General features: G+C 29.8%; 6 protein-coding genes across 6 annotated transcripts; 1 reads left to right on the top strand and 5 right to left on the bottom strand.

Annotated features, from left to right (window-relative positions):
* Window positions 1–88: 88 nt before the first annotated feature.
* DFA_06710 (uncharacterized protein) lies at window positions 89–411 on the bottom strand (the record flags this gene model as incomplete). The annotated part of the gene is made up of 3 exons (XM_004356882.1): window positions 89–131; window positions 172–319; window positions 399–411. The coding sequence occupies 3 exons, from the start codon at window positions 409–411 to the stop codon at window positions 89–91; spliced, it is 204 nt and encodes a 67-aa protein (XP_004356936.1).
* A 999-nt stretch (window positions 412–1,410) lies between these two features.
* Window positions 1,411–3,374, bottom strand: DFA_06709 (uncharacterized protein; the record flags this gene model as incomplete). The annotated part of the gene is made up of 5 exons (XM_004356881.1): window positions 1,411–1,434; window positions 1,511–1,626; window positions 2,023–2,042; window positions 2,654–2,719; window positions 3,190–3,374. 5 exons carry the CDS (start codon window positions 3,372–3,374, stop codon window positions 1,411–1,413), a joined length of 411 nt encoding a protein of 136 aa, XP_004356935.1.
* A 439-nt stretch (window positions 3,375–3,813) lies between these two features.
* On the bottom strand, window positions 3,814–4,411 carry DFA_06708 (uncharacterized protein; the record flags this gene model as incomplete). Its single annotated transcript, XM_004356880.1, has 3 exons — window positions 3,814–3,949; window positions 4,167–4,323; window positions 4,399–4,411. 3 exons carry the CDS (start codon window positions 4,409–4,411, stop codon window positions 3,814–3,816), a joined length of 306 nt encoding a protein of 101 aa, XP_004356934.1.
* A 2,219-nt stretch (window positions 4,412–6,630) lies between these two features.
* On the top strand, window positions 6,631–8,559 carry DFA_06707 (uncharacterized protein; the record flags this gene model as incomplete). The annotated part of the gene is made up of 1 exon (XM_004356879.1): window positions 6,631–8,559. One exon carries the CDS (start codon window positions 6,631–6,633, stop codon window positions 8,557–8,559), a length of 1,929 nt encoding a protein of 642 aa, XP_004356933.1.
* A 115-nt stretch (window positions 8,560–8,674) lies between these two features.
* Window positions 8,675–9,014, bottom strand: DFA_06706 (uncharacterized protein; the record flags this gene model as incomplete). Its single annotated transcript, XM_004356878.1, has 3 exons — window positions 8,675–8,738; window positions 8,780–8,927; window positions 9,002–9,014. The coding sequence occupies 3 exons, from the start codon at window positions 9,012–9,014 to the stop codon at window positions 8,675–8,677; spliced, it is 225 nt and encodes a 74-aa protein (XP_004356932.1).
* Window positions 9,015–10,555: 1,541 nt separating this feature from the next.
* On the bottom strand, window positions 10,556–11,545 carry DFA_06705 (uncharacterized protein; the record flags this gene model as incomplete). Its single annotated transcript, XM_004356877.1, has 5 exons — window positions 10,556–10,566; window positions 10,654–10,673; window positions 10,760–10,905; window positions 11,206–11,260; window positions 11,532–11,545. The coding sequence occupies 5 exons, from the start codon at window positions 11,543–11,545 to the stop codon at window positions 10,556–10,558; spliced, it is 246 nt and encodes an 81-aa protein (XP_004356931.1).
* Window positions 11,546–11,772: the final 227 nt, after the last annotated feature.

Below are 11,772 nucleotides of genomic sequence, written 5' to 3'. Positions count from 1 at the left end.
GTTTAATATTTTAGTTTTAAATTATAATTTTATTTTAATAAATAGATATAATATGATTTACAAATGTATTGGATTTTGATTGTGAATATTAAAAGTGATTATTATTATTATTTACAAGATTCGATTGATCACTTTTAATAAATTAAGAGAGTTGGTTGTTGATGAATTTACCATTTTCCCCAGAATGGTTTGGAGAAGGCATTCATGTTTTCAGATTGAATACTGCTTCCATTGTTCATTGAAATAATCATTGAATTATTTGAAGAGGATTGTTTAATAGAGTTGGTGTTGTTGATTGATCCAATCTTTGAAAGTGATGCTATAATTAAATTAAATTAAATTTTGATATTAGAATATTGTTTTAAATTGAAATTGAATTAGATTTAATTAATACATACCAAATAATGACATTTTTAGATTAATTTAATTTAAGATTTGATAGTTTTTAATTTAAAACTGTGTTTGTTGTTTGTTGATTTAGTTGTTTGCTGTTGATTTGATGATTTGAATGATTGCGAATCAATTTCTATTTATACTCTCTTGTTGGTGTGTTGTGGAATGTGGATATTGATTGAATTGTGTGGAGTGGTTGAATCACGGAATTAAAGTTGTTGTCATCATCCTGTAAACTAAATAACAGATGATATTTAATTCCAAGCATATCAAAATGTATATCAAATTGATAAACGTTGTTTGAGTTGTGAGTAATGTGTTGTTGACATCATCCACATTATTCCGAATGTTGTGTGTGTGTGTGTGTGTGGAAATTATGATTTACATTTTCCAGATCTCTTAATCATAATCACACCACACACTCACATATCAATAAATATCGATACTATCATATCGATTCTATTGATAGTATCGATTCTATTGGTTGTATATCTATCTATTTGATTGAGGTCCATATGATTCCAAAGTCCTCGAGAATTATAAAAGTCCTATTTGGCCATTCCTATTAATAATATCATTGAAAAATGCTATTTAAATTAAATAAATAAAGTTAATTGACTATATTTATAATTTGTCAAATTATTAGATTATATTTACCAATCTATAGATATATATATTCATTGTGTTTAGATTATTATTATTTATCATTTGAATAAATAAAAGAACAAACTTAACTAAAAATTGGGTTTGGTATTTGCTTTTATAGTTGACGGTGACGACGGATAATTCAATCAAATTAAATGGAGGATTAATCTAGAAATCTGATTTACAATTTAGAAATAGCATAGCGACAACATTAATAAATTATCTTATCCTGCCATTGTAAATTAAATTAAATCCGATTGTACGCATTTGAAATGATTAAATCGGTCAACCGATGGAAATAGACTATATTAGGCTTGATTAAAATCTATTCTCGTCTGTCGTCAACATACATCATCATCATCATCATACAATTTAATCAATTAATATGATTGAATGCTAAATAAAAGAGATAAAAGAGTTAGAGTCATTGATGTATATCTGAAATATCAGATGATGATGGCATATATCATACCTTTAGTCTGTGTACATTGTTTGTAAATAGTGATGGGTCCGGAATTAAATTGGTTGATGTCAACATTGAATAGATTATTTTGATGAATCGTTCAAAACACACACAGTCAATCAAATCTATTAAAATAATAAATTATTTTTGAAAAGCATCTATTACAGATCTACCAATGTTGTTGTCATCCATGTAAATTATAAATTCTAATTGACTACTACCACTGACAACAATAGATTATCAGTTAATGTTGACAACAACATAAACTGCGATCATGATTTTAGCATTTTGATTGATTTCGAATATGATGATAATGATGATCAATGCTAATTATAATTCCCAACTGCCGTTGTTGTTGTTGTTGGGAATACCCAACTATTTAAGGAATATACGTAAACAGTATAATAATACTAAAAAAGTAAATTATCAAATATATATTAATTAATTAATTATCATCATTAAACAAACACACTAAAATGTTATTTGGTAAATATCATCATCAACATCATGTTTATACATACATAAACCACTTAAATTAGATCTGATTATTAATCATCATTCTTCTTCTTTTTCAATTATATAGCTGCACTATCAAATAAAATGGGATTGAACATGATGACCAACAACAACCATAACCAATCGTCATCATCATCATCCTCTTCGTATGTGTTATCGTCATCCTCGACAACATCTACACAACAATCATTTAACCATCTATCTATATTCTCTAAACCACTTTGGAGTCGTTGGTAACCACTGATGCCATCAGCTCAACAACCAAACCAAACCAAATTAATCTTCTCTACGATGATTGATCGATGATGATTGTTATTGACCGATCAAACAACAATCAACCATGCATTGCTCTCTATCTATTCTCTATTCTGCTTAGAGAAAGAGAGTTGTATATAATGATACTACTACTACTACTACTTTGTGATAAATAATATTATTCATAATGAACTTTATCAACACTCTTTTGTAAATAATTAAAATAAAAACCCCCCTTTTCTCCACAGCTTCTATTTTGTGCACCTCCAACTTTTTAATTATTATTTATGATGTATTTAGATATTTGTTTAACAAATAAATATATTTATATATTATACTATTTCTGGTTTGTCCAAAAAGTACCAAATCTAATAATTTTACTTGTAATTTCGATCAAGACTCATTCTATGCTTATTATAGTCACTTTCAATTATGTTAATAACCAATCTTAAAATAGAATGTTTAGATGTACACAATTTTGCTTGCCCCCACAACCATCATAAACACTCAAAGCATAACCAAATATGGAGCATGCTTCCTTTAATTTATCAAATTTCTAAGTTTAAAGAAACCTAAAATATCACCTTTCCTTCTTAAAATAGGCATTATGAACATACCCTAAGAGGTTTGATCTGTTCCTATTTTATCAAGTCTACTCTATCAAAACATATTTATTTTTGACTGACCAGTCCAAAGGTTTAAATAATAATTTTTAATTTCTTCCCAAGAGAACATTATCTCAAGCTTCATAACATTGAATCACTCTATCTATCTCACATTTACAAATTCTATTTATATTTATTATAACAAATACTACCAACTACTCATGTCTGACAATGAAATCCGAGTCCTTGTCTTTGGTACCTCAAACACTGGAAAGACATCCTTGATCAACGAGATGACCGGAAAAGACCTACCCACTAGTAGTGACGCCATTGGAACTACCACTGACCACAACACTGTAAAAGGTGTTATCAGTGGCTACCAGTTCAGCTTTACCGACACTGCTGGCTTGGACGAGTGCGAGGAGGGCAAGGTTGACTCCAAGACTGCAATCACCAAGTTGATCCGACTCATCAAGGCGTCGCGGGAGGGTTACCATGCCCTTGTCATGGTGATTCGCCAGGGATCCATCCTCCAGAGCACAGTTGACAACTACAAACTCTTTGCAGAGGGGTTGTGTGGGGGAACCGTCCCGGTTGTTCTTGTGGTAACTGGATGCGAGAATGAAATTTCAATGCCAAAATGGATGGACCGAAACAAACAAACCTTCCTTGATAGAGGATTCATCTGTGATAGTATGCTGGCCACCTGTTTTGCAAAGAATGGGAAAATCAACTATGACGAGATGCGCACAGAATCCACCGAAATCTTGACCGAAACTCTCATCAATGTCAAGAAAAATCACCCAAATCCTAATCCCTTGTACAATACTCCCAATGGGATCATAATGATCTTCAAGAAGATGTGGGACCTTCTTCGCAGGTACTTGATCAACAGTCTCCCTGCATGGGTGGATTCTGGACTCCATGCCATTTTCATTAGACTGGGATTCTCTCAAGCAAAAGCCGCAGAGATGGCTCTGGAAATAGAAGGCACCAAAATGCAAGACCGTGATTGATGAGATCAATTCTATATATCTCCTCTCCTCCATGTACTAATCCATCAATTTTAACCCTTTAACAATTGTAAATAAATAAAAAAATAAATATTCCCTCTTGATGTCAATAATAGTTTTTAATTTTATTTTAATAAATAGATAGATAAATGATTTACAAAATGTCATAGATTTTGATTGTGAACATTAAAAGTGATTATTGTTATTATTATTATTTACAAGATTCGATTGATCACTTTTTAATAAATTAAGAGAGTTGGTTGTTGGTGAATTTACCATTTTCCCCAGAATGGTTTGGAGAAGGCATTCATATTTTCAGATTGAATACTGCTTCCATTGTTCATTGAAATAATCATTGAGTTATTTGAAGAGGAAGAACATGATTGTTTAATAGAGTTGGTGTTGTTGATTGATCCAATCTTTGAAAGTGATGCTATAATTAAATTAAATTAAAAGTTTGATTAGAATATTGTTTTAAATTGGAATTGAATTAGTGATTAATACATACCAAATAATGACATTTTTAGAATAATTTAATGTAATTTAATTTAATTTAAAGATTTTATAGTTTTTAATTTAAAACTGTGTTTGTTGATTTAGTTGTTTGTTGTTGATTTGATGATTTGAATGATTGCGAATCAATTTCTATTTATACTCTCTTGTTGGTGTGTTGTGGAATGTGGATATTGATTGAATTGTGTGGAGTGGTTGAATCACGGAATTAAAGTTGTTGTCATCATCATGTAAACTAAATAGCAGATGATATTTAATTCCAAGCATATCAAAATAAATCAAAATTGATAAACGCTGTTTGAGTTGTGAGTAATGTGTTGTTGACATCATCCACATTATTCCGAACGTGTGTGTGTGGAAATTATGATTTACATTTTCCAGATCTCTTAATCATAATCACACCACATACTCACACAACCCATTATACATATTATCGATACGATCATTATTATGATGGATGAACATAGTATCGATTCTATTGATTGTATATCTATCTATTTGATTGAGGTCCATATGACCCCAAAGTCCTCGAGAATTATAAAAGCGCAATTAGGCAATCTTAATTACTATCATTGAAAATGCTATTTAAATTAAGGTAAATGGTTAGTTAATCGACTATAATTATATTTCTAATTGTATTTATTTATAGTTACCAATCTATAGATATATGTGTATATATATATATTCATTGTGTTTAGATTATTATTTATCGTCGAGTTGAAATAGAATAAATAAAATGAACAATTGAAAATGAATAATTGATAAAAGTTAATCTTTTATAGTTGTTGAAGATGACGAAGGATAATTCAAATTGTAACCTAGCATCTGATTTACAATTTAGAAATAGCATATCGACAACATCAATAAACTAAAATTGCCATTGTAAATTAAATTAAATCCGATTGTACGCATTTGAAATGATTAAATCGGCCAACCGATGGAAATAGACTATATTAGGCTTGATTAAAATCTATTCTCGTCTGTCGTCAACATACATCATCATCATCATCATCATACAATTTAATCAATATGGTTGAATGCTAAATAAAAGAGATAAAAGAGTTAGAGTCATTGATGTATATCTGTAATATCAGATGATGATGGCATATATCATACCTTTAGTCTGTGTACATTGTTTGTAAATAGTGATGGGTCCGGAATTAAATTGGTTGATGTCAACATTGAATAGATTATTTTGATGAATTATTCAAAACACACACAGTCAACCAAATCATCATAATTTTTGAAAAGCATCTATTACAGATCTACCAATGTTGTTGTCATCCATGTAAATTATAAATGCTAATTGACTACTACCACTGACAACAATAGATTATCAGTTAATGTTGACAACAACATAACTGCGATCGTGAGTTTGCATTTTGATTGATTTGGAATATGATGATAATGATGATCAATGCTAATTATAATTCCCAACTGCCGTTGTTGTTGTTGTTGGGAATACCCAACTATTTAAGTAATATTACGTAAACAGTATAACAATACTAAAAAAGTAAATTATCAAATATATTAATTAATTATTAAACACTAAAATGCTATTTGGTAAATATCATCATCATCATTGATACATACATACACACTTAAATGAGATCTGATTATTAATCATTCTTCTTCTTCTTTTTAAATTATATAGCTGCACTATCAAATAAAATGGGATTGAACATGATGACCAACAACAACCATAACCAATCGTCATCATCATCATCCTCTTCGTATATGTTATCGTCATCCTCGACAACATCTACACAACAATCATTTAACCATCTATCTATATTCTCTAAACCACTTTGGAGTCGTTGGTAATCATTGATAACAATCTGTTGATAGCTATGTCATCAGCAACCAAACCAAACCAAACATATCTGCACCTTCAACGATGATTGATCGTTGATGATTGTTATTGACCGATCAAACAACAATCAACCGCGCATCCATTGCTCTCTCTCCTATCTCTAGAGTTGTAAATAATGATACTACGACTACTACTTTGTGATAAATAATATTATTCATAATGAACTTCAATGCAATACTTGTAAATAATAAAAACCCTAAACGACCGCTTTGTTGTTTCCCCCAATTATTTATCTTTTAAAAAAAAGAATACATATATTACATACATATATTTATATATATTTATTTATTTAAAAAGTTTCATCAAGAGTCATGCACATGTAAGAGTCTTACACAGTGAATAGAAACTTGTGAAATGATTGGTTCCACTACTACAACAAACACAGCAGATGATCACCCCAAGACAAACAAGAATGTCAATATGAAACCATCATCATTGGACGATGAAGGTGGTAGTGTTGGTTGTGTACTATCAAAATACATTCAAGCTATGATTATTGACAAGATGGTTCATACAAGGGATGTTCAATATGATATCAAAGGTGTTGATCATTGCCATGGATTTCAGTACTTGACTTCACAACAAGTATCACATCTAATGTTTAACAAAAGACCTAAAGAGAGTACTAGTCGACGTCGTAGTGTCGGTTCATCATCATCATCACCACCATTTAATACACTAGGCAATATTGCATTAGTGTCTAAATGGTGGATGCAAGTGACCAAACAAATAGCATCATCAAGTGTACACATAGTTGGTCCAATGAAAGAATCAAGCTTTTCAGCTAAGGATAGTAGTAGTAGTAGTAGTAGTAGTAGTAGTAGTAGTAGTAGTAGCGGTGGTGGTAGTGTAGAGTACCTCTATTGGAATATTATGGTTGGTCAATTGCAACGACGACGACAACGAAGACAACGACCACCAAACTTTAAAGAGTTTGACTATTCAAGATTACCTCTACTATTACCACACCTCAAAACAATCGATATTGTTGGAGAGAATATAAACATGCAAGCTTCACAAGCCATCATACAAGTAATCAATGCATTCCCACACATCCAAGTCAATCTAAAGTTGAATATCACCGATCAAACTGGGTTTGAATGGCCTGATAATTCTTGTATTAAGGGGTTGAAGCCAAACACTGTCGTCTCTCACATAGACTCTGATTATCTCTATAATACCAAATATTTTCATCAAATGCTTGATGATCTCCAACCAAACCATGTCAATCTGCGATTTGATGAAGGCAATCATGATGGTGGAGTTGTTCATTTCAATCACCCAGATCTATTCCAACATCTCACCACAACTCAACACATCAACATTGCATATGATTTTGTTGAATTGTCACATTTAAAAGAATATGTAGGCGATGACGATTCATTCAATATTCAATCTCTCAAAGTTGGTATCATTACATGTCCTATCGAAAAGGAACAACCGGTACACGACGTTGCCGGTCAATATAATAGAGGAATAAGTAGTTGGGCTGACCGATACCATGGATGTAGTTTTTGTTGTCGAGGTGACATAAGAACTAGTGATGTTTTGGAGGATTGGAATGAGTTATGTTCCAATCTCGGCACCAATTCAACAATGAAAAAACTTTGGTTGGAAGGTCCACATGGTGAACACCCCATGTTTAACAAGTCAAACAAAGAAAGAAAAGAAAAAGAAAAAAGGCGGAGGGCAGAGCAAAGAAAAAGAGGCAGCAAAAGTGGAGGTGAACCAGAGGAAGAAGAAGAAGAAGTAATAGTTTCATTGGAAAGATTATCATCTCGATTTGTACCAATTTGGGAAACAAACAAAAGCATTAAACTTTTAGGCCTATCAAAGCTTCCAAAGATCATTTCACCACAATTTTTCAATTCTTTGTGTCACAACCAACACATTACAACATTAATATTGACAGATGGTACATTGGTTAAAGAATACATTCCATCATTCTCTCAATTATTGATTACGAATCATACAATCAAAGCACTAGATATCAGTCAAAACTATTTGGAGCATAGTGCAGAGTTGGACAAGGCATTCAAACAAAACCAATCAATCAAAGTATTAAACATTTCAGAAAATGAATTTACATCAGATATATTTGATTCATTCTTGGAGAGTGATACGATCGAATATTTAATAATTGATGAAACATTGGCAAAGACCCATCATCAACACCGATATTTTAATCAATCAAAATCATTAATCAAGAGATTTTGTGTTGGTGCTATTGACAAAAAACCTCTCCGTTTCTATTTTAAACCTTCACTTCTTTTAGAAGATTAAAAAATAAATCATAAATTGTAATATAATCATATGCTTCAAAAACAACAGAAATTTAAATAATAGTTTTTAATTTTATTTTAATAAATAGATATGATATAATATGATTTACAAAATGTCATAGATTTTGATTGTGAACATTAAAGTGATTATTATTATTATTTACAAGATTCGATTGATCACTTTTTAATAAATTAAGAGAGTTGGTTGTTGGTGAATTTACCATTTTCCCCAGAATGGTTTGGAAAAGGCGTTCATATTTTCAGATTGAATACTGCTTCCATTGTTCATTGAAATAATCATTGAATTATTTGAAGAGGATTGTTTAATAGAGTTGATGTTGTTGATTGATCCAATCTTTGAAAGTGATGCTATAATTAAATTAAATTTTGATATTAGAATATTGTTTTAAATTGAAATTGAATCAGATTTGATTAATACATACCAAATAATGACATTTTAGATTAATTTAATTAATTTAAGATTTTATAGTTTTTAATTTAAAACTGTGTTTGTTGATTTAGTTGTTTGTTGTTGATTTGATGATTTGAATGATTGCGAATCAATTCCTATTTATACTGTTTTGTTGGTGTGTTGTGGAATGTGGATATTGATTGAATTGTGTGGAGTGGTTGAATCACGGAATTAAAGTTGTTGTCATCATCATGTAAACTAAATAACAGATGATATTTAATTCCAAGCATATCAAAATGTAAATCAAAATGATAAATGTTGTTTGAGTTGTGAGTAATGTGTTGTTGACATCATCCACATTATTCCGAACGTGTGTGTGTGGAAATTATGATTTACATTTTCCAGATCTCTTAATCATAATCACACCACACACTCACACACACAACCCATTATACATATTATCGATACTATCATCATTATTATGATGGATGAACATAGTATCGATTCTATTGATTGTATATCTATCTATTTGATTGAGGTCCATATGATTCCAAAGCCCTCGAGAATTATAAAAGTCCTATTTGGCCATTCCTATTAATAATATCATTGAAAAATGCTATTTAAATTAAAAAAATAAAGTTAATTGACTATAATTATAATTATTTGTTTAAATATATTTATAGTTACCAATCTATAGATATATATATTCATTGTGTTTAGATTATTATTTATAGTTGAGCTGCTTGGTTTTTAAGATAAATAAACAAACTAAACTAAAAATTGAAATTGATAATTGATAAAAGTTAATCTTTTATAGTTGACGGATAATTCAAATTGAATAATCTAGAAATCTGATTTACAAATTTTGAAATAGCATATCGACAACATCGATAAACTAAATTGTCGTAATCCAATCATTGTAAATTAAATTAAATCCGATTGTACGCATTTGAAATGATTAAATCGGTCAACCGATGGAAATAGAGCATATTAGGCTTGATTAAAATCTATTCTCGTCTGTCGTCAACATGCATCATCATCATACAATTTAATCAATTAATATGATTGAATGCTAAATAAAAGAGATAAAAGAGTTAGAGTCATTGATGTATATCTGTAATATCAGATGATGATGGCATATATCATACCTTTAGTCTGTGTACATTGTTTGTAAATAGTGACAGCTCCGGAATTAAATTGGTTGATGTCAACATTGAATAGATTATTTTGATGAATTATTCAAAACACACACAGTCAACCAAATCATCATAATTTTTGAAAAGCATCTATTACAGATCTACCAATGTTGTTGTCATCCATGTAAATTATAAATTCTAATTGACTACTACCACTGACAACAATAGATTATCAGTTAATGTTGACAACAACATAAACTGCGATCATGATTTTAGCATTTTGATTGATTTCGAATATGATGATAATGATGATCAATGCTAATTATAATTCCCAACTGCCGTTGTTGTTGTTGGGAATACTCGAGTGATGACAATACCCAACCAACTATTTAAGGAATATTGTTTACTAATTTAGTGTCATCATCAATTCATTTACGTAAACAGTATAATTAAACAATTACTAAAAAAAGTAAATTAAACAAATATATTAATTAAACACACTAAAATGCTATTTGGTAAATATCATCAACATCATATTGATACATACATACACCACTTAAATTAGATCTGATTATTAATCATCATTCTTCTTCTTCTTTTTCAATTATATAGCTGCACTATCTAATAAAATGGGATTGAACATGATGACCAACAACAACCATAACCAATCGTCATCATCATCATCCTCTTCGTATATGTTATCGTCATCTTCGACATCGTTGACATCTACACAATCATTTAACCATCTATCTATTTTCTCTAAACCACTTTGGAGTCGTTGGTAACCACTGATATCTATCTATTGAAAGTGAACATTTGCATTTATATCCATCGATGCATCTACGGTTGTTAACAACCGATCAAACAAACGTGTATTTTTGAAGAGCTACATTCATTTCTAAACTTTTATAAAAGTATACTCTGTAAATAAAACAATCCTATTTATTATTATTATTATCTATCTTTTGTGTCTATGTGAGTTGTTATAAAAGTATGATCACTTTAAATTCTTTCGAAGTTGTGCGATACTCAAAAAAAAAACTAATAATATTTTTAATAAAAATTAGATTTATTTAATTTTAATTTACAATAAATATACAACCTCGAAAAATATAGTATTTGAAGTACCAAAGTAACTTATACAATATAATTGCCTCAAAAAGAAAATAATACAAGGAATGCTCTAATATCTTTGTCTCCATCTTGTCCAAGCAATTTGATTTGTTGACATGTTTGATGTCATATGATTACTTTGGGATAATTGTGTTATGGAAGAATGAGAAACATTCAATGATGGTGATGATAAGGATAAGGATCCAAGTTGACTAATAATTTCTTTTTAAAATGAAAAAAAAAAAGAAAAAAAAAGAAAAAGATAAAAATTAATAAAATAATTCTTTTTAGAATTTACTTTTAATATTATACTTACTGTATAACATTTTATATATATTTGATGTTTTAAATTTAGAATAATAATGAAATAAAATGTAAAGTATGATGACTTAGAAATAAAATTCTCCTTGGGGTTTTTATAGTTTATGGATTCCATAGATTGATCCAGATATCCATCCATCCATGTATCTTCAAGTATGTCGGTTATACGATAGAGTATGTTATAAAAAGGATCAATCTACCGATTTTACTATTATTATTATTATTATTATTA

The sequence above is a fragment of the Cavenderia fasciculata genome (genome assembly GCF_000203815.1).
Source record: "Cavenderia fasciculata unplaced genomic scaffold Scf_EJPB12P01AWP9W-5, whole genome shotgun sequence".
NCBI classification, from domain to species: domain Eukaryota; phylum Evosea; class Eumycetozoa; order Acytosteliales; family Cavenderiaceae; genus Cavenderia; species Cavenderia fasciculata.
The sequence above is the reverse complement of the archived record's forward strand: the minus strand, read 5'-3'. Positions and strand labels throughout refer to the sequence as shown.